This window comes from Protopterus annectens, chromosome 9.part0 (genome assembly GCF_019279795.1).
Source record: "Protopterus annectens isolate FY-2018-M chromosome 9.part0, PAN1.0, whole genome shotgun sequence".
Taxonomy (NCBI): domain Eukaryota; kingdom Metazoa; phylum Chordata; order Ceratodontiformes; family Protopteridae; genus Protopterus; species Protopterus annectens.
Genome location: NC_056743.1, coordinates 1013267031 through 1013289777, shown reverse-complemented (window position 1 = coordinate 1013289777; position 22747 = coordinate 1013267031). Strand labels below are relative to the sequence as shown.

Sequence of the window (22747 nt, the reverse complement as noted above, 5' to 3'; positions counted from 1 at the left end):
GGTGGGATTCTGGGACCATAGCTGGCTTTAGGCACCAGCAAACCCAGCGATCACTGGGGGGGGGGCCCAACCACAGCAAGTTATGTTATCCTGACATTTTGTAACATGTTTGTCAAACCAATACAAGCTAGTAAAGCAATTCTATATGGTTAAAAAAAGCAGGTGGATAATAACTCTTATTTGTATTTCCTTTAAAATTCATAGATATCTCAGGTCATACCAACAGTGTTGTATCAGGTAAAAGGCTATACAATTCCATTAAATATTTTACCACTAATGTAGTGCCATAAACCCTGCTGGTGGACACAGGGGCCATTTTAATCATGCTTGACTGTGTGGGGGCCCACAAAAGCTGCTGCTGTTTGGCGAAAAATAAGGATTTAAAAATTTATTAATTTTATGATTACGGTCCTTAACCTGAACATGGCTGAGATATGACCCTTTTAGGATAAAGCTGATAATGAACACGAGCAAGATAAGCATTAGAAAAATCAACAGCCCAGAGTGACTGATCTTAGTGCCTACCTTGCATTTTAAGAAGAGATGATGCTTCTAATCTTCAGGGATGGGTTTCTCTTTCATGGAGTTTCATAAATATTGGCAGAACACCCGATACTATAACTCTCAACTTCTTTGCTGAAGAATTCAGCTAAGTAACAAAAATGATAGCAGAATAAAGTCTTAAAATCAAGAACACACTTTAAATATTACTCTAATTCACTTAAAAAGTTATTAAAATAACAACTATTGCATCAACATGCATTTTTTGGACAATAAGAAGTATAAATCTTGATTTATTGACTGTCTGTAATTATGAATGATTTACCAGCGTATCAAACTGTTTTTTTTTTTTTTTACAAAGGACAAAGCAAAATTGGGAGTTAGGTGTGAGGAGTGAGGAGGCATGCTATGTATATGTATGTCAGCAGTCTCTTGAAATACATGACTGCGGCAGTTTGTACCTCTGCTTTTATTCCAGTCTAGCACCAGTGGGATGCATAGGCAGTGACTGTCTTTTTTTTTGGGGGGGGGGGGGGTTAGGAAGGCAAGCAGTATTCTAGAATAGACCTGTGTATCATCACACCAATTGGCTTGTTAGTTTATTAGGAGCTACTATTTTGTTAGTTTTGAGCATTTAGCTTTGAGAACAACTTAATACTGTCCTTGAAAGACAAAAAATATAAGACTGAAATTCTTTTCTTACTCACGATTTTAGTTTAGGCCATCATTGGATTAAAAGGTTGGGAAAATGCTCTAAAGTGCATCCTGGAGCTTCTATAACCCTTTTGACTTCTTGGACCCTGGCTTTTTTGCGTTATTTCCTAAATGATTATTACTGTGCTGTGTTGGTTAGGAAAGGTGTGTTGAAAGGATGCCATGAAAACTAAAGCCGAATAGAGACACTGAATTTTTATCTTTGGTCATATGTTCTACCATCATTGGATAAAAAGGTTGTGTAAAAAGGAAAAAAAAATTAAAAATGTGTGGAGTCTGCATGTCCTTCCCACATTCGAGTGACGTTAAAGACATGCAAGTAAGTGCGTGCATGAATGGGCGTGCCTTCTTTGAAGGTTGGGCGTCAGGCTGGAAACTCGGCACTGTAAAAATCCACTTCCAATCATTAGCGGACGGGAGTTTTGCTGTGGCGACCCCTAACCAGGAAAAGCTGAAAGACCTTCTTTGTAGTTCAGAGAATATAGAAAGCTATGGTGTCTTGAAAAAGCTGAAGAATAAAGCAAAATGTAAAAAAAGAAAGAAAAAAAGTAATGTGCATTGTATGGGAAGCCTAACATGGGTGAAAACAGAGGGGAGGACTGGAGGGTGTGCATGTGGGGGGGGGGGTCTGAAACAGTAGGCCTAAGATTCTGTCTCACCCAAGTCCAGACAGTTACATAGAGTTGTTGTGATGTATCATTGTTGCAATTAAATGCCAGTAACTATGGATGTCCCTTTGTGAGATGGGCCAACGTAGTGTGGTACATGACCTGTTGTTATGTAAGAGGATTGTAGCTATAGGTCAGACTGTGTGTACTACTCCTAAAAGCTTGCAACAAGAACTAAAGGTTATTTAGGAGGGGTGGCAGTGACAGGGTGATACTTACACCGGAAGTGCCTAGGGGGCCCCCCAACTTGACATTTGCTGGGGGCCCCCAAAATGCTAACACCTGCCCTGTCTCGCACAGGCACTAGCATCGTTTACAGTATACTGACAGAAAAAAATAATATTCTAAAGAGAGAGAAGTGTAGAAAGTTACGAGTACAACATCGGAACGTCAATTTTACAGATATAATACGATTGCTGTATCTGTAATTGTTAAAACAAATCTGTTTGGCAATAACATTATATTGTGATAATGTGGCTATTTTTCATTTGACTGGAAACTTCATGTGTCTCCGGGCAGTGCCCGAAGATTACTAAGTAGGACTAGTGGTTACTCTGGTCAACCAATGAAAAAATGAGAAACAATCTGAATTGCATAAAATTAGTCGTTAAAGCTGTTTCTCTGTAGCACGAGTGCTGTTTTACAAATTATAGTGTGTGATATACTTCTTTTTATCCGGTTAATTCTTATTTGTAAAATCTAGGCACAACACACTTTTCCTACTTTTGCACACAGGGTCAAGGTGTCACTTTCAAACTACCTCCCTATGCCACTCCTAACCACTTTTGCAGTCTTCCTGTACGGATGTGATGTTATCACGACATTGGGACGTACACCCTGCGTACGGGGTAGTCTTTCCGCTTTGCTTGTTCCTCGCTTTTGGGAATGGCGGCTACTGCTCTTTCTGAGAAGGGCTATGGAAAATGGTACTTCAGCCGTGAGCAGCTAGATAATACCCCGTCCCGAAAGGCTGGTGTTAATCCGGATAAAGAGCTATCATACCGTCAGCAGGCTGCCAATCTCTTACAGGACATGGGACAGCGCCTCAATGTGTATCCTTTTAGCCGGTTTTGTAGTAGGCCGCACCGGTAGGGAGGATAGGGGTGATGCGCAGCACGCTCTGGTTGGGGAAACTGATTCTAGGTAGGGAATATTATGCGGACTGTTCGAAGGGTTAACGGGCATAATTTTGTTTGTACTATGTTTTGACGTTGCGGTAAACATGAGTAGGAGGACTTTTTGCTTTGTTGCTTGGTTATATGGCTTAAAACTGGGTTGTACAAAGGGTTTCGGGTCCTATATGTTGGAACTCCTGATCTTCCTGAGTATTTTATACTTTTTTGGTTGTTTGATTTGTTGATCGATGCTTTCTTCTAGGGTCTTTAGTTTCCATTGCACTTTTGTGTCTGGCACACTAGGTGGGTATATAGTAGCTATCAATCACAGTACTCTTTAATGTTTATTGCAATAGTTTGTTACAAGTGAATACTTATGTCTGGGTTTCTGTGATTAGGAAAACTTATCTTACTTTTAAAGATAGTATATTTAGATTTTTGGTGCACTCGTAAGGTACACGTTTTGCTGTGTGTTTAACTTAAAAATCCCAAGATTGATGGTGTTCAGGTTAAAAGCTGCCGTGGGTTGCATGATGCCAAACGTAGGAAAGTAAAGCCTGCAGTTACATTTTTTTCTCTTGTTCATCTGTTTTGCAGTCTCTGTTAGTGTTTTTGCGGAATCTGTTTAATGTCTCTTATAACAATTTTCTGCATTCCTTAACTTCAGCATTGTAGCACTCAGTTGACCATTAACACTGCAATTGTCTATATGCATCGGTTTTACATGGTTCAGCCTTTCACTCGTTTTCATCGAAATGTAAGTAGAAACAAAATATATTTGTAGGTTGTGTTTATTTTGGATAAAATGTTTATACAATGAATGTACACTTTGCACTTTACTCTTTCCTAAATAGCTTTTCAAGTGCTGTGTAGGTATTAGGATCTGTTACACTGCCCTCATAAAGTTGGGTGGCCTGTAGGAACTGTAGGCTCCATGCTTTTGTTTGTCTGACCCTAACTGAAATCCTGTACAGCACTTATCGAAAAGAGTAGAGGAAGCTCCCTGGTGTCTTGATCAGATTTCCCATACACAGCATAAGTATCACCTTGGGTCTCTTCTGAAAAGAGGCTGATGACATTAGCCCAATAGACAGAACATAAAGGTAACCTATTTGTTGTGGCCTCTGTAGAGCTGTGTATTGGCTATTACCCACAGTTGGGGATTTTTACTGTGAGTTTCTTTTCTTGTGTATTTTTGGGGGGAGTGTTTTGAAAGTGTTCTCGAGTATAGCATTTTGTGTTCAAAGCAGGCTGTTCAGTATGGTTTTGTCCTAGGTTGGTCTTTTATTATTAGTGTAAGTTTATTTTTATTTCTGTCTGTCACACTGATAAGCATTGGGTGAAGGGCTGTCAGTTGAACGTGGCAAAAGCTTTTGATTCTGTGTCAATTTGGCTAACTTATTTAATGATATCACATAATCATTTACACTGTTTGCTAAGATTGGCAATAACACTTGTTGGAATATAGGTAGTTTATCAGAATAGACATATTTTCAAAGAAGTTGATCAGCTTTGGTGTACTGCAAAGGTTGGTACTTGGTCTTATACGTTTTGGTATATTCATGGCAGGCTTCCTCAGTAGTAAGTAGTATGATCTGGTTATTGTTGGTACATGGGTGACTCTAAAAGTGGGTTATGTAATGACTGGTGTTGAGGATCAGTACACAGTTCAGAGGTGTTTGTTAAAAAAAAAACAAAAAAAAACTTGTAAATTTTAACACAATGTAATTTAATTTTAAGATGTATGCATTTTGGATCTGGCAGTTCTTGTTTAACTTGATGCAATGGTGGATTCAGTTTTGAACAATGTAGAAGCCATCCCAAGATTGGATATAAAAAATGGTAAGACTTGTTTTTGGCTAAATCTCACTGATTGTTAGAAGGTGCTGACATATTTAGAACTATTGTAGGAAAAAGGAAAAATGCTTTAATTTCTATTTATAGGGCAATTATTGGTTCTGTCACACAGGGCTTCCATCGCAGTTTAGACTCTAAAGAGTACAGTCTATAGGCTAAGAAGTCAAACTGTTTAAATTATCCCTAACCTGTCTGTTTTATGCAAAAAGTGCCAGTGTGTGCATAGTGAAATGTGTTTTGCAAGTATAATAAATAGGAAGAAAAAACAAATTATGGTAAGAATTACGGACTTGGTAGACATGAAATTAAGCAGATCTCATGCACTGCAGTATCCATTTTTATGGCAGAGTTAGAAAGTGAGTTTTATTCCTTTAAGAATTCAAAGGTGTGAACAGTCAGTTGAGTAATATTTGACCCTGAATATTTTTTGGCAAGCTTTCTGAAAACATTTCTATATTTTTAGTTCATTTTTTACAATAAACATCTTGCACATGCATTAGATTAAATGTATATATCGTAATTATTCATCTGAAGTTCTCTTGTCTGATTTGATACTACAGTATTTACTATGGATATTGATACTGAGACAAACAATCTCTGAAAGCGTATGGGATGTGGAATTTAAGGCTGAAAATGAGTGTGCCTGAAAATGGTGTACATTCTGGAGGGTAAGCTTATGGCAGTCCAGCACGTAACTCAAATGGATTTCTGCGTTTACTGTATATATATAAAAAAAAAAAAGGTGTGTATATATTTTACAACCACTGCACTAGTTTTAAAAAAAATTAAAATATTGGTAACATGCACATAGTGGCTTATATTAACATACATATTTTGATGTGCATTGGGTAGTAACTGCCAAATTGTCATTCCTACAGGTACAGAGTTGCATTTCCAAAGAAAACAATGTTGCGTGGTTGTAAAGACTAAGGGACGCTGCTTCTCTTTCCCTTGTATCCCATGTAATCCTGCCATGAAACTGTGTAATTTGATAGTTTGGAATAGCCGTAAAGGAAACTTTATTGCATGGCAAGAGAAAGTAAAGGTGGGGGGGGGGGGGCAGTCCACTTTACAGTGAGTGATGAGAACTCGTACATAACTACACTGTCTTCTCACTGGTCTGATAATCTCTGCTGGTGTTTGTAGTTGCCTGTCTCTGGTTTATACTATGCATTTCAGATGAGTCATAGAGGTGTGTGGTTTGCTACTGTGCACATCTGATGTGGTGCTTTGTTTGAGATGTAATTGAGCTGTTTTCCCCAAGAGTGTAAAAGGGCCCTTCCCAGTTGAGCGTGCCTTGTCTGCAAACTGAAATAAATGGCGTAGGGAAAGACTGCTTGTGAAGGAAAAGATCGTCTAATCCACATTGTTATTGGAGTACACGTTTAAACTCTGCTGTTTATTTGAGGGGCACCTTGTGAGTATATGAGGTGATAAACGCCAGGCTTGTCTGTAACTCTTTTTTGAATGTGAGTGATTACTGGTAAGGGGGGATACTGCTTTGATGTCGGACATTGAATCAAGATGGGTGATGGTAAATGAGATGCATATCTGTCATTCGGGTAGTGTTTTGTAGTTTAGAATTTCTTGAGAAATTTGGGGTGGCAGTGTGGTGGGGTAGTTACGTTGCTACTTTGGCATTAGCTTCCCTGGTTCTTTTCTCGGTTCGTGTGCAAATGCTCACAGTTTTTGCATCTTCATCCTATGTCTGCATGGATATTCCTTTGGGTTTCTGGTTTCTTGCCACTTCCCAGTGGCACGCAAGTAGGTAATTAACAAAGCTTTATATTACTCCTGTCGATGGGCGTGGTGTGAGGTGAGACTGCAGGGAAAGCCTTTGCATTTTAAATCCTCAAGGGTCATTGTCCATCTTAAGCAGTTCTGTCACCCTGAGTTAACTCATTACAGCAGTGTGTGCCTCCAGGCATTTCTGCAGTTATCTCCTACTGTGCCTATAGGCATCAAATATTGCTTGTTCATATTTGCAGTAATAATTCTAAAACCATGCTACATACAAGGTATCGGAGTGCTTTATCTTGAAGCATACATAATGGCACATGCAATTGTATTGATATTTGACATTGAGTATTTCTTAGAAGTGTAAGGTGATGACTTCATTTGTAAAGGCTCATGCCATACTCAAGGGGGTTAAAGTTACACACTCAAAAGAGATGTACAGGAGGGAATGAGTTAAGTAAAATGGTTTAAAAGTCTTTTGGCTGGGCTTTTCCCAGGTAGGGGTCGCTACAGCAGAACTCCGGTCTGCTCATGATGGGCTGGCAACTCTGCACCGTAAAATCCACTGACAAGACACCCAACCTTCAATGAAGGTATGCCCATTCACGCTTGCACCCGCCTGCATGCCTTTAACATCACTAGACCGCAGGGAGGACATGCAGACTCCACACAGATTCTAACGGGAGAACCTCTTGCTGTGAGGCGACAGCGCTAACCGCTTTACCGCCATGGCTAAAACGGTGGTATTGCTTAATATACTGGCAAATCTGTTTTTATATAAAACACACTAACTTGTTTTCAGTTACAAGCATTATAGATCACATAATTCTTTTAGACAATTATAAACATTGTATAAATTGCTCAGTTCCTGCCCTTAACCTAAACCTCAGGCTGCCTTCTCCAAAACATTCTCTATGCATTGTTACCACAATTTAAAAAGGCCCCACTTCTAGTTCTTTCATCTCTGTTACAATCTTGGTTACTTGTTTAGAATCAGATTTTCGGTTTCTAGTAACGGTCTGTCTTTTTGGCAGCCACTAGAATTAACTTGAGAAGACCTTACTATGTCTTGGCAATTCAGATCCTTTATTCTAGCTTAAAAAAAAATCCATAGTATAGCCATTTATTCGCCCAATATTTTTGGCAGAGTATTCTGTAGAAAATTTTGAGTTTACCCAATCACACCTCTGACATTTGCCATCCACCAGAGAAAAAATACGTTGGCGTCTGCTTGGGGGTGCAACTCCAATATCGGTGCAAATGCTTCTCTTGTGTGGGAGACATACATACGTCCTCCCATTGTTTCCTCGTGAATTGCTTATCCAGTCTGTCTTCTAACATACTCTGATTCCTGCAATTGTCGTACAGTAACTTGTATGCCCCACTAAATGTGTTTTGATGGCACAGACTTTAAATGCAAAATACTGTTGCTCCTGTTAGCCATGATTTTCTTATTTACAGAAATGTTTTCATTTTGGAAAAAATAATTGGAAGCTTTGTCAGCAACATTATACCCTTTCAAATCGAGAGCAATAAATACTTGGAGTCTAAACATGAAACTGCATTCATTGCAAGCATTCCTAACCCTGGAAAATGCTGACATCTGTGTGGTCACAGAAACCTGGTTCAAAGCTGTGGAGAGCACTCCAACCTTACCCTGGTTATTAATCCTATCGTGCATTCAGACCCCAAACTGTGGGTAGTAAAGCCAAAGGAGGTGGAGTTTCAATATATATTAGACATACACACCTCCAGGCTAGTCAAACAGTATGACGCACAGGAGACACTCCAGGTGCAGTTAACTATTGACAAGACCCTTGTACAAATAATAGCTAGCTATCATACAACTAATAGCTAGCCACTGGCCCCCAATCTGACCCAAGATGGCCAAACTGCCTGTCTAGACCTCTTTAAATCTATCAAGATTCAACCCTTTACCCTGATCCTGGACTACCCAAACATAGACTGGAAGAACTGCTCTTGCCAGAACGCACATACCCAGAGATTCCTCAATTTTTGTAAATGCAAATGATTTGGAACTGCTAGTTGCTACCCCCACAAGAGGTGATAATATATTGGACTTTGATATTAACCAACATGAGTAGCCATTGCAGCATCCCTGTAGTATCATCCTCCCTTGTAAGATCCGACCATAAAGCGGTCACGTTTGAAGTCACCTTGACCCGCCACAAGCTAGTGTTAGTCAAAAAAAACTTCTCCAAAGCTGATTACAGCCTCCTGAGGGATGATATAAACAGCTTCATACCCCCCTCCCCCTCTCTAGGAGCTGGCACCAGTATCCAAAGCTATACCAAATTACTATATGAACGTTTATATAGATGCATGGAGTCAGGAATACCTTGACGGGACTAAATCATCCTCGGCAAGAAAAGTAAACTTGGGTGGACATCTGCAATAAATAAAACTCTATAACAGAAAAAAAAATTGCTGACCAGGAAGGAGCAGGTGCCCAATTGGAAGGAATCTCTCCTTAGCCTAAGCAAGCAATTAAGAGCACTAGTGAAGTTCTCCAAAGCAAACTTAAGAGTCTAAATTGGCCACCTCCTACTAGAGGCAATCTTAAAGTGTTCCTCGCATACGGCTGTAATCTCAAAGGTAGCACCCAAATCTGTTCAGAACTGATGGTCAAGGACACCACATATACAAGTGCAGTAGATATAGAAAACTTGCTGGCTGACAGATTCAGTGAAAATTTCACCCCTCTGTCCCCCCCCCTCAGTAAATCAGGACATTCCCCCCCTACCTGCCCCCTTTACCTTATATCTAGGGATTAGGTCATCACTGCTCTCTCAAAGGCAAAAAATACAGCTTCCATGGGACCTGTTAAAATCCCAGGCTGCATCTTACATGAACTCGGGCAGGAACATGCAGCACCATTAGGTACCATGTTAGCACTCTATAACAGAAGAAAAAAATTGCTGACCAGGCACTTAACCTTCTTCATTACTTGGTGGTTAACATTTTTTTTTATACTTCCTCAGTTGCTTAGAGGAAAACAGCACAGTACTTGCTTATCTGGTGGCAAATAGTGATTATCCAGGCATGTCCAAGGGACAGCTCCCAGTGTTTTCTCCTGTCTACCCGATGAATCTGGGGGTCTTGGGGCAATGTAGCAATTGCCTCATGTACACTGACAACCCTCTCCTCCTACCACCCAACACTACAACTTGTGCGAGATGCATTTATCTAACCAAACTGGAGGCAAAGCTCTCTCAAACCAAGATTGAACTTGTCAGTCACCCTACATTCATCACATAGACCCACTAAACCTACACCACCAATACTCGCATAGAAACACACACACTTGCGGAGGCTCTCAAAAATGAGACACAGCCCGCAGACTGTGCCACTCAACCACAGCACATAAGGCAAAACGTACCCACCACATTAGTCACAGGTGATATAGTCAGGCACACTGATGTTCACTCACCAGACTAAAGGTTACTATTAGCTGCCTGTCGGGTAGCAGGAACCGCTGCATAACCCACACACTTGGGTCACTCCACAGCAAGTACAAATAATGACCCTCATTGTCCATGTTGGTGTGAACGACCTGAGATGTACCTCCCTGCACTACGTGAAAAGAGACATGGAAGAGTTCTCCGATCTTGTAGTCCAGGCAGGTATGATCCTAGCCCTGAATAGCATCCTGCCTTCGCCCAGAATTATGCTGCAGTACAAGAACAAAATGATTGACTTCAACAATTGGTTAAGCTTCTGGTGTCATTCTAAGGGGATCAGTATCTGTCTGCCTGGGATGACCTGGTCGACAGGCCACGTTGTTTTGCCAGAGATTGCCTGCACCTGTCGCCCCTGGGATTTCCGGATACTGACTAAGGCTCTTGCTGCCCCTATAGTGCCTCTTTTAGGCAAGGTTCAAATGACAAATCCACCACCATAACAGGTACAGGCAAGCAAAAACTGAAGATTAATGCTACTCAACGCTAGAAGTCTAAACATCAAAATGCACTCACTTGAGGCACTTGGAGAACATCGATATCTGTGCAGTGACTGAAACGTGGTTCATGGCTCGAGAGCACCCCTGCATTTACCAGGCTATAACTCATACCATACCTTAAGCTAATCACGACACCCGTGCAGATGGACAGCACAGTTATGACTGCTGAATTCTACACAAATGCACTCTATGCAGACAACTATGCTGAACAGTATGCCAGTGCAGTAAACAAGAACCTGTACAACTGCATGGACTCTGCCATACCCAACAGAACTAAAATCTGCTCCTCAAGGAAACACAAGCATGTCTGGTGGACATCCTCTGTCAACAGGCTTTACAACAAAAGAAGAAACTGTTGTCCAAGGGTAAAAAGGAAAAACTTCCTCCTCTGCCTCAACAAGCAAATTAGATCACTAGTGAAAACCTCCAAAGCCAATTATGAGTTGAAACTAGCCTCAAATACAAACAAAGGGAAACCACAAGTCATCCTTCAGTTATGTTAGGAACTTCCATGGCAAAGTTTGTTCCGAACTAGTACTTAATGGTACCACTTACACTGATCTGCTGTCTTAGGTTCCTATCAGCCAGCAAGTTGGCTATCGCCCATCAGAGGCTCAGTTGGCATCACTGATATTTATCCCACACCTCGCATCTCTGTTAATAAAGTGTTAAAGGCCCTATCCAAGGCAAAGAACACAGGTTCCATGGGACCTGATAGTATCCCAGGCTGTAATCTGCACCATCTCCAGCAAGAACTAGCTTTGCCATCGAACACCCTATTCAACCACAGCTTAACTACCGGCTTCATTCCACCAGAGCAGAGAACTGCCATGGTCCTCCCTTTGCACGGAGGTGGTGCCACTACTGACCTGAAAAACTATCGCCCCATCAGCTTGACAAATCTGATCTGTGAAGTCATGGTGTATTATTATGGATCTCCTAAACTAGGACATAGGCAATCTCCAAGCACTCAACCCCACTCAATTTGGATTAGTCAAGGGCAGATCTTGCCTATTGAAGCTGATTGATTTCTTTGAGACTCTCACCAAGGCCCTGGATGGGGGAAAGGCAGTGCATACAGCTTACCTTGACTTGGCCAAGGCTTTTTGACAAAGTCCCCCACTCGGGCATCATCAAAAAGCTAGCACAACTTGGTGTTAATCCCTATCTAGTCAGGTGGGTGTCCAACTGGCTTACAGGACCCACAAGGGCAAAATAGGTGCTGCCACCTCTGACAGCAGATCTGTCACTAGTGGTGTTCCCCAGGGATCTGTCCTGGGACCCCTACTGTTTGGCATATACTTAAGTTAAACGCAAAAAAATGTTTATCGTACCATTCAGCAAAACCATGCCCCCTACTGATTACTACATCGATGGCAACCCCCTAAGCACATAGCCTCTGGTGAGAGACCGGAGTACTCAGCTTCCCAATCTTGCATTCAACCATCATGTGGTGGTGGTCAGAAAAGCCTTTGACTTAGTTCATCTCATAAGTAAAGGGATTGCATCCCAGAAAAAAGGAGATTATTACCTCTCTAATCATTCCTTATTAGACCTACTATTGAGTGTAATGCCCCATTTGCTATGTAATGCTCCAAACACATGCACTAACTGAAAGGCCACAGACATACCTCAGAAAGAGAATCCTTGGCCTTAACACCTATCCTGTGCGGGCAGGCTTAAATCACTGTACTCTGTCATACAGAATGCTCAGAGGTGATCTGTGTCTTGCCTACAAGGCAGTGTCAGACCCTGCCCTACTGGAGATGCTGCATATCTGTAAGTCTCAACTCCTTGCACATTACCTGCTCGATAGGCCTAAATCTAATAATGCGACATCAACAAAACCTGCTGGAGATACCGGTTTGTCTCCCAGAGGCTGCCCCGTCTCTGGAATTAGACTTCCTATACATGTCAGAGTACCTCACTGGCCCTCTTCAAACACAACCTTGATGAGTGGATGGGAAACCATAAATTTGTCCCTGGGGTTCTGCCTTAGTCCCTCATTGACAGGGACGACAAGTGCTGACTGAGGTTTCCTTTTTTTTTTTTTTAATAAACTCTTGGCTAAGCTTGTAAGGGCCCCAGGGCCATTAGCTAGTAATCTCTATGATCTAGAAGCACTTAACCGAGTGCATGGATCGTGCTATCCCTAACAGAACAGAGATGCTATCCTCCCAAAAAAAAAAAAAAAAAGTAACCAATTTGGTGGTCCCTTGCTATAAACAAACTCTACAGCAGAAGGAAAACTCTGTTGCAACACCCAGATCTGCTCTGAGTTACAGCACAATGGCAAGAAAAGTACAGAACCAACTGATATCTCCAACATCCTGGCTGATAGGTTCAGTGCTAACTTTACCCCCCCCCCCCCCCCAAAGGGCCCGTATCTATACCGGAAGAATGCAGAGCCTATGCAGTCAGAGCAGCTAAGAACACAGCTTCCATGGGACCAGACGTCCCAGGCTGCGTTCTACACAAATGTCTGAACGAACTGGCTCCGCACCTAAACACCATGTTCAGTCGTAGCCTCAAGTCAGGCTTTGTAACCACTGAATGGCGCACAGCAACAGTTGTTCCACTCCACAAAGAGGGGGCTACCCCGAACCCTGGGAGCTATCGCCCTATTAGCCTGACGAGCCTGGTCTGCAAGGCCATGGAACATATCATGGAACTCGTAAAGACATTGGTAACCTCCGAACTCTGGACCCCATCCAGTTCGGGTTTGTGAAAGGCAGATCATGCCTCCTGAACCTGATTGACTTCTTTGAAATGGTCACCAAAGTCGTAGACAAGGGTAAGAGTTCACACAGCCTATCTTGACCTCGCCAAGGCTTTCGACACCATCCCCCATTCTGGAATTGTAGATAAACTCACTAAACTGGGTATAAATCCATACGTCACAAGATGGGCTGCCAACTGGCTCAGAGAACCCACACTTTAAAAAAATGCAGACTCCAAATCTGATTTCACACTCTTGACAAGTGGAGTACCACAAGGTTCAGGCCTGGGTTCTCTCCTGTTTGGCATCTACTCTGAAGTACACGCTACCACAGAGGGCCTCTGTTTGGCAAAGTTTGCAGATGACTGCAAATTAGGTGCCATAGTGCTGCAGTAGTGTTGTCCTGTTCGATTCTCAGCTGAAGTGTCTTCTGTATGGAGACAAGCGTGAATGGGCGTACCTTCGTTGAAGGTTGTGCGTCAGGGCTGGCAACTCGACACGTAAAAATTACTGCCAGTCATTAGCGGACCGGAGTTCTGCTGTGGCGACCCCTAACCGGGAAAAGCCAAAAGAGACAACGACGACAGAGTTCCCAAATGACATGGACATCCTACAGAAGGGCCTCACTGAGACAGATGCCTGGTGTCAGAGCCATGGCCTCAAACTCAATGCCAAAAAGTGCATTGTCGTCCTCCTTTGGTAAAATCTCTGCACCCATGAACTTGCCACATAGCGGCAGACTACTTAACTCCAAAGGTGTAATGAGACTTTGGGACTCTGGGTGGACATTAGTCTCCTTTGATAATCACATCGCCACAGTGGTCAGGAAATCCTTCTACGTGGCACCCCTCATCACAAAAGGATTCTTATCCAGGAAAGGTCATTGTTCCGTTCTACTCTGCTCTCATTAGACCCGTTATAGAGTACAATGCCTCTTTTGGAATGTACCTTACAAGACATCTGCAAAAGCTGGAAAGGCCACAGAAGTACCTCACGGGACTCAGATGGCCCACGCTGACTGTCTCAAAACTTCAGCTTTACTCTGTAGCATATTGCCTACTCCGAGGTCTCTGCTTAACGTACAAATCTATGTCAAACCTAGAGCTGTTGGACATGCTACACCTAAAGAAATCCCCAAGCCCTCTGAGCTACACGCTCTAGGGACCTAAACGTTGTCACCACAATAAACGGAACATGCTGGAGGGATAGATTCCTGTCCCAGAGACTTCCCATACTCTGTAACAAGCTACCTATCTATGTCGAGCAGAGTTCATCATTAGCACTTTTCAAGAAAATTCTTGAGTGGATGGGAAATGCACCCCGTAGATCACTTCTGTGACTCTGCTCGACAGGGGTTACAGGAGAATAACTTTCTTGGCCTCAAGCTGAATACAAAAAATGCATCACCCCCTTTGGGGAGAGAGGTCCCCATAAATTATCACATTAATAACGTTCCAAGTATGCAGTTAGTAGTGAAAGATTTGGGCACCCAGATTAATAGCCTGACTGTTGACCACCATGTTGCTTCCATTGTACGGAAAGCTTTCTTACATGGCCCACCTCATAAGTAAGGCTATCTCATTCAGGGACAAGGAGGTCATAACGTTCTTCCCTTATAAGGGCCGTTGAGTACAATGCCCCATGCGGCATGTAAGCACTTGCAGCAGCTTGGAGAGACCACAGAGGTTCCTCACCAGGAGAATCCATGGCCTCAAAAATTTACCATACACAGGCTAATGCCTTATGCCTCAGCTCTTTCATATAGAATCCTCAGAGGTGACCCCTGTCTGGCAAGCAGGGTGATCTCAGAGCCCAGCTTGATGGGACTGCTGCATATCCGCAAGTCATGCTCCACTCTAGTAACCCGCACACATGGCCTCAACCTGGTCTTTGACATCAATAGGACTTGCTGGCGGTGCAGATGTGTCCCAGAGACTCCCCCATCTATGGAATAAACTCCTCTCCATGTCAAGCATAGCATCTCTCTACCCCTTTTTAAACACAATGGATAACTAGGTGGGGAAATAGAAAATACATCTCTGGGATTCCACCCATGTCCCTGGTGGACAGGGGCATTGGGTGATGATTTGTCTATGCATGTGCTAAACTCTTGGCTAGGCTTATAAGGACCTCCGGGTCAGTAGCATAGTAACATCCTATGATTGGTTAGCACTTTATTTTTTTCTAAAACATTGTAAAATACAAAAAAGAGGGAACAGAATTATTTTATTGGTTAGGAGTGATTGTGATTTATTTGATACTATTAAACTTGGATTGTGTACTTGGCTTTAACTCTGAAGTTTGGTTGAAAATAAAAACTAAAGTGCTTAGTAGTTAAAACTTGTGTTGGACTCCTCTTGCGTTTGTCTTTGTAGGATTGTTCAAAGTTTACTAGTTATCCCTTTTTAACAGTTTCTGTTTTAGATATAAATAAAAACTCTACAAGAACAGGTCTTTCACTTAGGATTCCACAGTCTCTGTACTCTTTATCAATCCCTTATTGGGAAGGTGGTCTTTAGTTTGCAGTCCAGATGTGTAGCCTTTCCCTCTAGCTATTTGCTCCCAATGTCTTGATTCCTTTGACATTTTCCCCAGTAAATTCCTTCCTCCTCTTTCCTGTTCTCTCTACCCCTAATTGCAGTCATCCCTATCAGCCGAATTTGCTTTCTCTGTTCTTGTGTTGGCTTAGTTCTTTATTTTATGAATGTAATTTATTTTTTTTCGGATGTAATTCTTAAGGCTCTGAAACTAAAATCTCACTCCCTCATTATTTTGTGAATTTCCCCTCTGCTTAATCATTCTCCCTTTACAGTTTGAATTATAGCTTTTTGTTCGTGTTATGTATATGATCCGTAACTGTGTAGCTCTGAAATATCCCTTGAAAAAATCGAGTAATCCTAAACCACCTTGTTCTATTGGAAAGATCAAGTTATCCCACTTGCCCCTTGCTTGCTTTCCCCTCCCAGGTAAAATTCCTCTACTCTGTATTAATTACTGTCCACAACTTTTCATCTGGTGTATTTAAAAAAAAAAAAAAAAAAAATGCAGAGTTTTACATTAGTTATGCATATTTTGCTATCCATGCACATATACATGAACTTTCAGTTTTTGTATTTTTTTTTCTCTTCCTACATATTCTTAGCTGCCATAACGGGAGTGTTTTTTTAGTCAGTGTTCCTAAATGCGCATACTTCATTTTTGACCTGCCTCACAACCTGTTCACTCAAACATATCAATCCCAGATACATTAGCCTCAGATTTAAACACTACCATAAACTTGTAAATACATTCCTGAAGTTATCACTAGGTTTAAACCTAACCTCACACTTGGTGGTGATATCCACCCAAACCCTAGCCCATCCACTCCAGATAAATTTACCCCCTCTACTTGCATTCCAAGTTATAAACCTACAATTAATAGGCCACCTAACTCTCTCCTGGCCTGTCACCTCAACATTAGAAGTATAAACAAGGTACATGAACTACATGCACTCCTGGCTGTTCGCGCCCCTGAGATACTCTGTTTATCCGAAACCTGGTTAAAACCAAACACCACAGATAATGAAGTGTTACCACCTGGGTATAACATACTCAGGCTGGATCGTGCTACTAGGAAGGGGAGTGGGGTAGCTGTTCTCTATAAGTCTGTTAAACATCGCCATTGAGGCTATACAACAACCTCGAATTTATAACTGAGATTCTTGCCACCAAATTGCAACTTAATAAAAATAAATGTATTAATATCATCTGTATGTACATTTTCCCGCATGAAATAATATATCTGCACTCGACAATGCCCTTCACTGGCTATCCTGTAACTACCCCCAAGAAACCTTACTACTCAGAGATTTTAACATAGACTGGAACACCTGTTCCTCAGAATCCCCAACCACTCATGTTAACCTGCATGCATTTACACAAATCATAACCACCCCTACCAGGATAGGAAAACCTAACCATAAAGAAAGCATACTTAATTGGATACTTATCGATAGTCACCCCCAACTGTACACCTCTGGGACCCTCCCTGATGACTTAATTATCTAGGTAAGAAGGTGATCACTTAAGCATAAAGCCACCAACCCATACTCAGAATGGTAAAAACAAAAGGAACTTGCCAATTTCCAACAGCAGCTAAACTGATGTAAACGGTCAATTCTAAAACGCCTCCCCTTAGAGGAAGCAGTTGTATACTTCAACAACAAATTCCTTGAGCTCCTTGGCTCTTATGCACCTGCTCGCTCAATAAGAATAAAGGCAAAAACTGTGCCATGGCTTTCTAAAGAGTCGGAGCTAAAACTCACCCTTGGAAACAAAGCATGGGCATTATGGCATACTACATAATACCCCCATGATCACATTAAATATAGGCAATCAAGGAATAAGACTAAAAAATCCGTTTTATGAGAAAAAAAATACTACTATAATCTACAGCAAATAAATCAAAACACCCCTCAGAAGTTTTGGGCAGGTTTAAATAAACTATTACATCCTGGACAAACTTCCACCCCAACCCCTGCAGCCACCATTGATAAACCACCTGAGGAAGTATCAGACAGTTTTAACCGATTTCTTTACGGAGACAATCTAAGCCCTAGCTAGCCAACTACCTCCGAGCTCCCCTGGCCCTGAGGACACCACCCCTAGTAACAAACTCTCATTCAGATTCCAACCAGTTGCCAATCTCTTATCTGTACCTTGATCAAAAAATTAAAACCAACTACTCTCTGCTGATCTACTCCCTGCTGCGTATCTACAAAAAACAGCCGATGCCATTGCTTACCCCATCTCTCTACTAATCAATCGAACCATATTAGAAGCCAAAATTTCCACCATCTGGAAACTATCCTATATAATCCCCCTTCAAGGAGGTAGCTCTATTGAACTATCCAATTATAGGCCAATAGCTATATTATCTCCACTTGCAAAGATTATGGAAAAATGTATTCATAGACAACTGCTGCACCACCTAATTCAGAATAACCTTGTGGCAGACTCCCAGCACAGCTTCTGACCTCACCACAGCACTACTTCAGCCCTCTTGGCCTTCTCCAACACACTAAACCATAATCGGAACATTAATAACATATCCTCTGCCAACTTCTTGGATCTCTCCAGGGCATTTGATATGGTTCATCACCAACTTCTAAACCACACCCTGAAAACCTTGTCTAGATACTAAGCCCTTCAGTGGTTCCAATCTGGTCTGAGTGGCAGACGGCAGGCTGTCCTTTGGCAAAACAAACTATCTAACCTCCTACCCAACTCCCTTGGTGTACCCCAGGGTTCTATACTAGGGCCCCTTCTGTTCTTCATTTTCATCTGTGACCTTTTATACTGTTATCCCAAAAGTCAGCTGTATCCAATATGCTGACAACTCCACCCTGATCTGCTCAGCCACATCTCTGACAGAACTATGGTCTGCTACCCAGAACACCTTCAACACAATAGAAAACTGTCTTTCTGGTCGTCGTCTGACCTTAAATCATAAAAAAAAAAAAAAACTCTTTTTCTCACCAACTCATAGGTCTACTGCATTTACTTTTACCATAAAATCCAATAATGGCACTACAATCTCCCCAGACACCTCTACAAAACTACTAGGTGTTATCATAGATGACCATCTTAAATTTGACCTGCATGTTAATCAAACCAATAAAAAAATACTGCTAACTTTACAGGATAAAATCCTTCTTAACCCCACCTGCTAGAATTGCCATAGCTCGATCTCTAACCTACTTTCAACTCTTCTATATGCATCCCCTTTACTCTCTAATTTAAACAAGTCTGTCCTCAACAAACTATCTGCTACAACCACATTGCCAGATTTGCCACTGGTCTGCCTTATAGGACACACCACTGTATCAATCTAAACCAGCTTGGGTGGCTAGAACTGCCCAGTTTGATCCAGTGTAACCACTTGATTATGGCATATAAAATCCTTTACAATCCGGACAATACTCCTGCACTAAAAAATATCACCCTCTGTAACAATCCCAGACCTCTTCGATCTTCCAACAGACTGCTAGTTCAGACTATCAAAACTAATAACTCAAGCCGGTGAGAGACTGCCAACTCTGCAGGTAGATCCTGGAACTTACTCCCAGCTGATATTACTTTACTTACCACCCTGAGTCAGTATAAGATAAGACTTGAACAATATTTGACACTAAACTGGCTACGTCAATGTATTAAGCCAGACTAACTCTCCTCTACGAGTTGATAACTGTAATTTATCTTAGTTGTGTTACTTAATATGGACTTACACCCAGGATTCTCTAACCTTGGATTTTGTATAACTTGTGTATATGTTGCATCTGTAATCTTAACTGCTTATCTTGGGGCTTTTCTCCCCAGGCCTCCACTGAAAATGGACATCAATCTAGTTTGACCATCCCGGTTAACAAGGGGTGGGAGGGTGGCTTAATGGCTAGGGTGTTTGCCTTACAAACACAAGGTGCAGGGTTTGAATCTCACAAGGAATAATTGGCTAGGCCTAAAATGTCTCGCAAGGGCAGTTAGCTTAGTACTAAACTATGAACAAAATATAAAAGAAATTTTTGTCATGTCCCCATAAGTGTGGGTATTTCTGGACCCATTCATGTGTGGGTACATAGTTTACAGCTAAAGTCTTCTGTTCTGTTCTCAATTTTATGTCCTGAAGAAACTTGAAATTGTCTCAGAATGTTCCATAACTTACGTGTCCTTTTCAGGTTTTATCAGGTACAAAATAATATAGTCTGCAAATAAAGCCAACTTTCCTTTATCATGACACCAGTTGTATCCTTGAATTTCTGCATCTCGTTTCTTTGCCAGTGGCTCTAGATGTAATACACACACACACAAAAAGCAACTGCAAACCTCAAGCTGCTTCATTAAGTTACGTTTTTGGTTATTGTGCCAAGCCTTGGATTGTTTGGTCCGTTGCCTTTTTTTATATATTTTTTTGTACATGTAACACAAATAACAAAGGGGAAGGAAGGTGCCTTGTCCTGGTTCCTATGTTCGGGCACAGCTTGCTGGAGAGGAACCTCTCAATTTGATTTTTGCTTCTGATCCTCCTCATATTCTCCTAATTAACCTTATTGTATCAAGGAATCCAAACGCTTAAATTGTCCTACTCATAAAGATATCTACTTGCTTTGAGTGCTTTCTGTGCATCAAGACCCACCAACAGCAATATTTCTTGCACTCTGTTTCCCCATGGATCATCGTTCTATTTAATGTCATATGTTTACCCCTCCGGCACAGAACATTGAACAATATGTCAATGGTCCTGTATGAAGTGGGGTCTGATTTTTATCTTTAAAGTTTTTAGGTATTACAGCAGTCCAGCTTTCTTCCAGGGTGTTGGTGCTTCACCTCCTTTAAAAATACTTAGTGTTTTTTACGTTATTTCCTCCTTGCTTCCAAGCTTTCACAAGAATATCACCAATTCATGCTGATTGATTGTACATCAGTTTTTGTCCTCTCTCCTCTTATATTAACTGCTAATTGCTGAGCATCAAACCTTAGCATACTGAGTCCTACATAAAAACTTCCATTTGTGCTTTTTCTCTTAGTGCATTCATTTGCTTTATATAATTTTCTTAACATTTCTGCAATATCTAATATCTACAGGATCGCTTGTTTTCCTTTTTATAGGCTCCCCACACCTGGCAGTAATCCTTTCTACGGTCTGCTGTCTAAGTCATGCTAAAAGTTTTTGTGCTCTGGAGTTGTCACAAAACAGTTGCTTAACAGCATGCATTTTATTCAGATACTCTTATTTCTCTAGCACTCTCCTCTTCCCTTCTTTTTTTGCGAGAACGTCCTTATTCTCCGGTACTTGTCAGCTCCCCTTAAATTCTTGTTGTTAACCACATTGTTTTCGTAGTTTCTACCCTGTTATGCACACCATTTCATCCTACTCACTAGCTGTAACTTGAAATTTCTTTCTTTCCTAAACACTCAAGTAATTTCCACTACCCATTTCTTAAAGCACTAAAAAAAAGTCTATTGTTAGTGATGCTTCTGTTAAGTACTAACTAATTCTATTCATAGGTTCATACTAAGCTAATTCTATTCATATGTTCATACTAAGCTATCTGCCCTAGGGCATTTATAAGCCTAGCCAGAGTGTGTTTGGCTTTCGCCACCCATTTTAAATTAATTTTGCTATGCCCTTTTTCGGGGTTAGTATACTGTGCCTCTAACAGTGACACAGAAGTGATACCCGGGGTAAACCCACGATCTCCCATCCACTCATCAAGATTCCTCTTGAAGACAGTCAATGAAGGACTCTGCCTAACCTGGACTGGGATTTTATTCCAGAGTGAAGGGAGCCTCTGGGTTATGAATCTGTCCCTCCAGCATGTCCTGTTTATTTCAGTGCTGAGGTTCAAGTCTCTCGAGCGCGTAACTCGATGGGATTTGGATTTTCTGAGGTGCAGCATGTCCATTAATTCCGGGTTGGACATGGCTTTATACGTCAGGCACAGATTGCCTCTGAGCAGGCGGTGTGCCACGGAGTAGAGCTGGAGTTTCTTTAACCGGGCAGCATATGGCATCTTGGTGAGGTACTTTTGGGGTCTTTCCAGTTGCTGCAGGTGTCTGGTAAGATACATCTCAAAAGGGGCATTGTACTCATTATGGACCTGAAGAGGGATGAGTAAAGAGGCACGATGACCTCCCCTGATCTAGATGTGAATCCCTTCATGATTAGGTGGGCTATATAAAATGTTTTTCTAACCACTTTGGCCACGTGGTTGTCAAATGAGAGATTGCTATCAACTTGGGTCCCCAATTACTTTTTCTGTACTTAATGGATTACCACCTATGTGGTAATTTGTGGGCACTTTGTTTTGCCAAAGGGGATGACTGTACACTTTTTGGCGGTTAGCTTGAGGCCATGGCTCTGGCACCAGTTGTCTGTTTCTATGAGGCCCTTTTGAGGGATGCTTGTGTCTGCTGGAGAGTCAATTATGGCGCCCAGTTTGCAGTCATCTGCGAACTTGGTCAGCCACAGTCCTTCTGTGTTGGCCTGTACCTCCGAGAAATATATACCGAACAAGAGAGGTCTCAAGACTGAGCCTTGTGGGACGCCACTTGTAACTGGTTTGGAGTCTGACATGGCTCCAGCAATTCTAACCATGTGGGTTCTGTCCTTGAGCCAATTTGCAACCCATCTAGTGACATAGGGGTTTATATGTAAGCTGGTGAGCTTATCTGTAATGCCGGAGTGGGGTATTGTATCAAAGGCTTTTGCGAGGTCCAGGTAGGCTGTGTGGACCACCTTCCCCTCGTCAATGGCCTTGGTGACTGTTTCAAAGAAATCAACCGGGTTTAAGAGGCAGGATCTGCCCTTAACAAAGCCGAACTGGGTAGGATCCAGTTGTCTATGTCCCCAATATCTTTATTTATGAGGTCCATGATGATCCTTTCCATAGCTTTGCAGACCAAGCTAGTCAGGCTTATG

The 22747-nt window shown here is 41.8% G+C and overlaps 1 protein-coding gene across 2 annotated transcripts in view; it reads left to right on the top strand.

Moving 5' to 3' along the window:
- The first annotated feature begins 2650 nt into the window (after nucleotides 1–2650).
- CCNT1 (cyclin T1) overlaps nucleotides 2651–22747 on the top strand; it is a 119472-nt gene continuing 99375 nt past the window's right edge. The window contains exons 1-2 of one of the 2 annotated variants that reach the window (XM_044083801.1): nucleotides 2651–2935; nucleotides 3674–3755. In XM_044083801.1, coding sequence (XP_043939736.1) covers nucleotides 2769–2935; nucleotides 3674–3755 — 249 coding nt within the window. In that variant the 5' untranslated portion in view covers nucleotides 2651–2768. The remainder of the gene's footprint in view (nucleotides 2936–3673; nucleotides 3756–22747) is intronic. The other variant, XM_044083799.1, reaches the window with a different exon arrangement.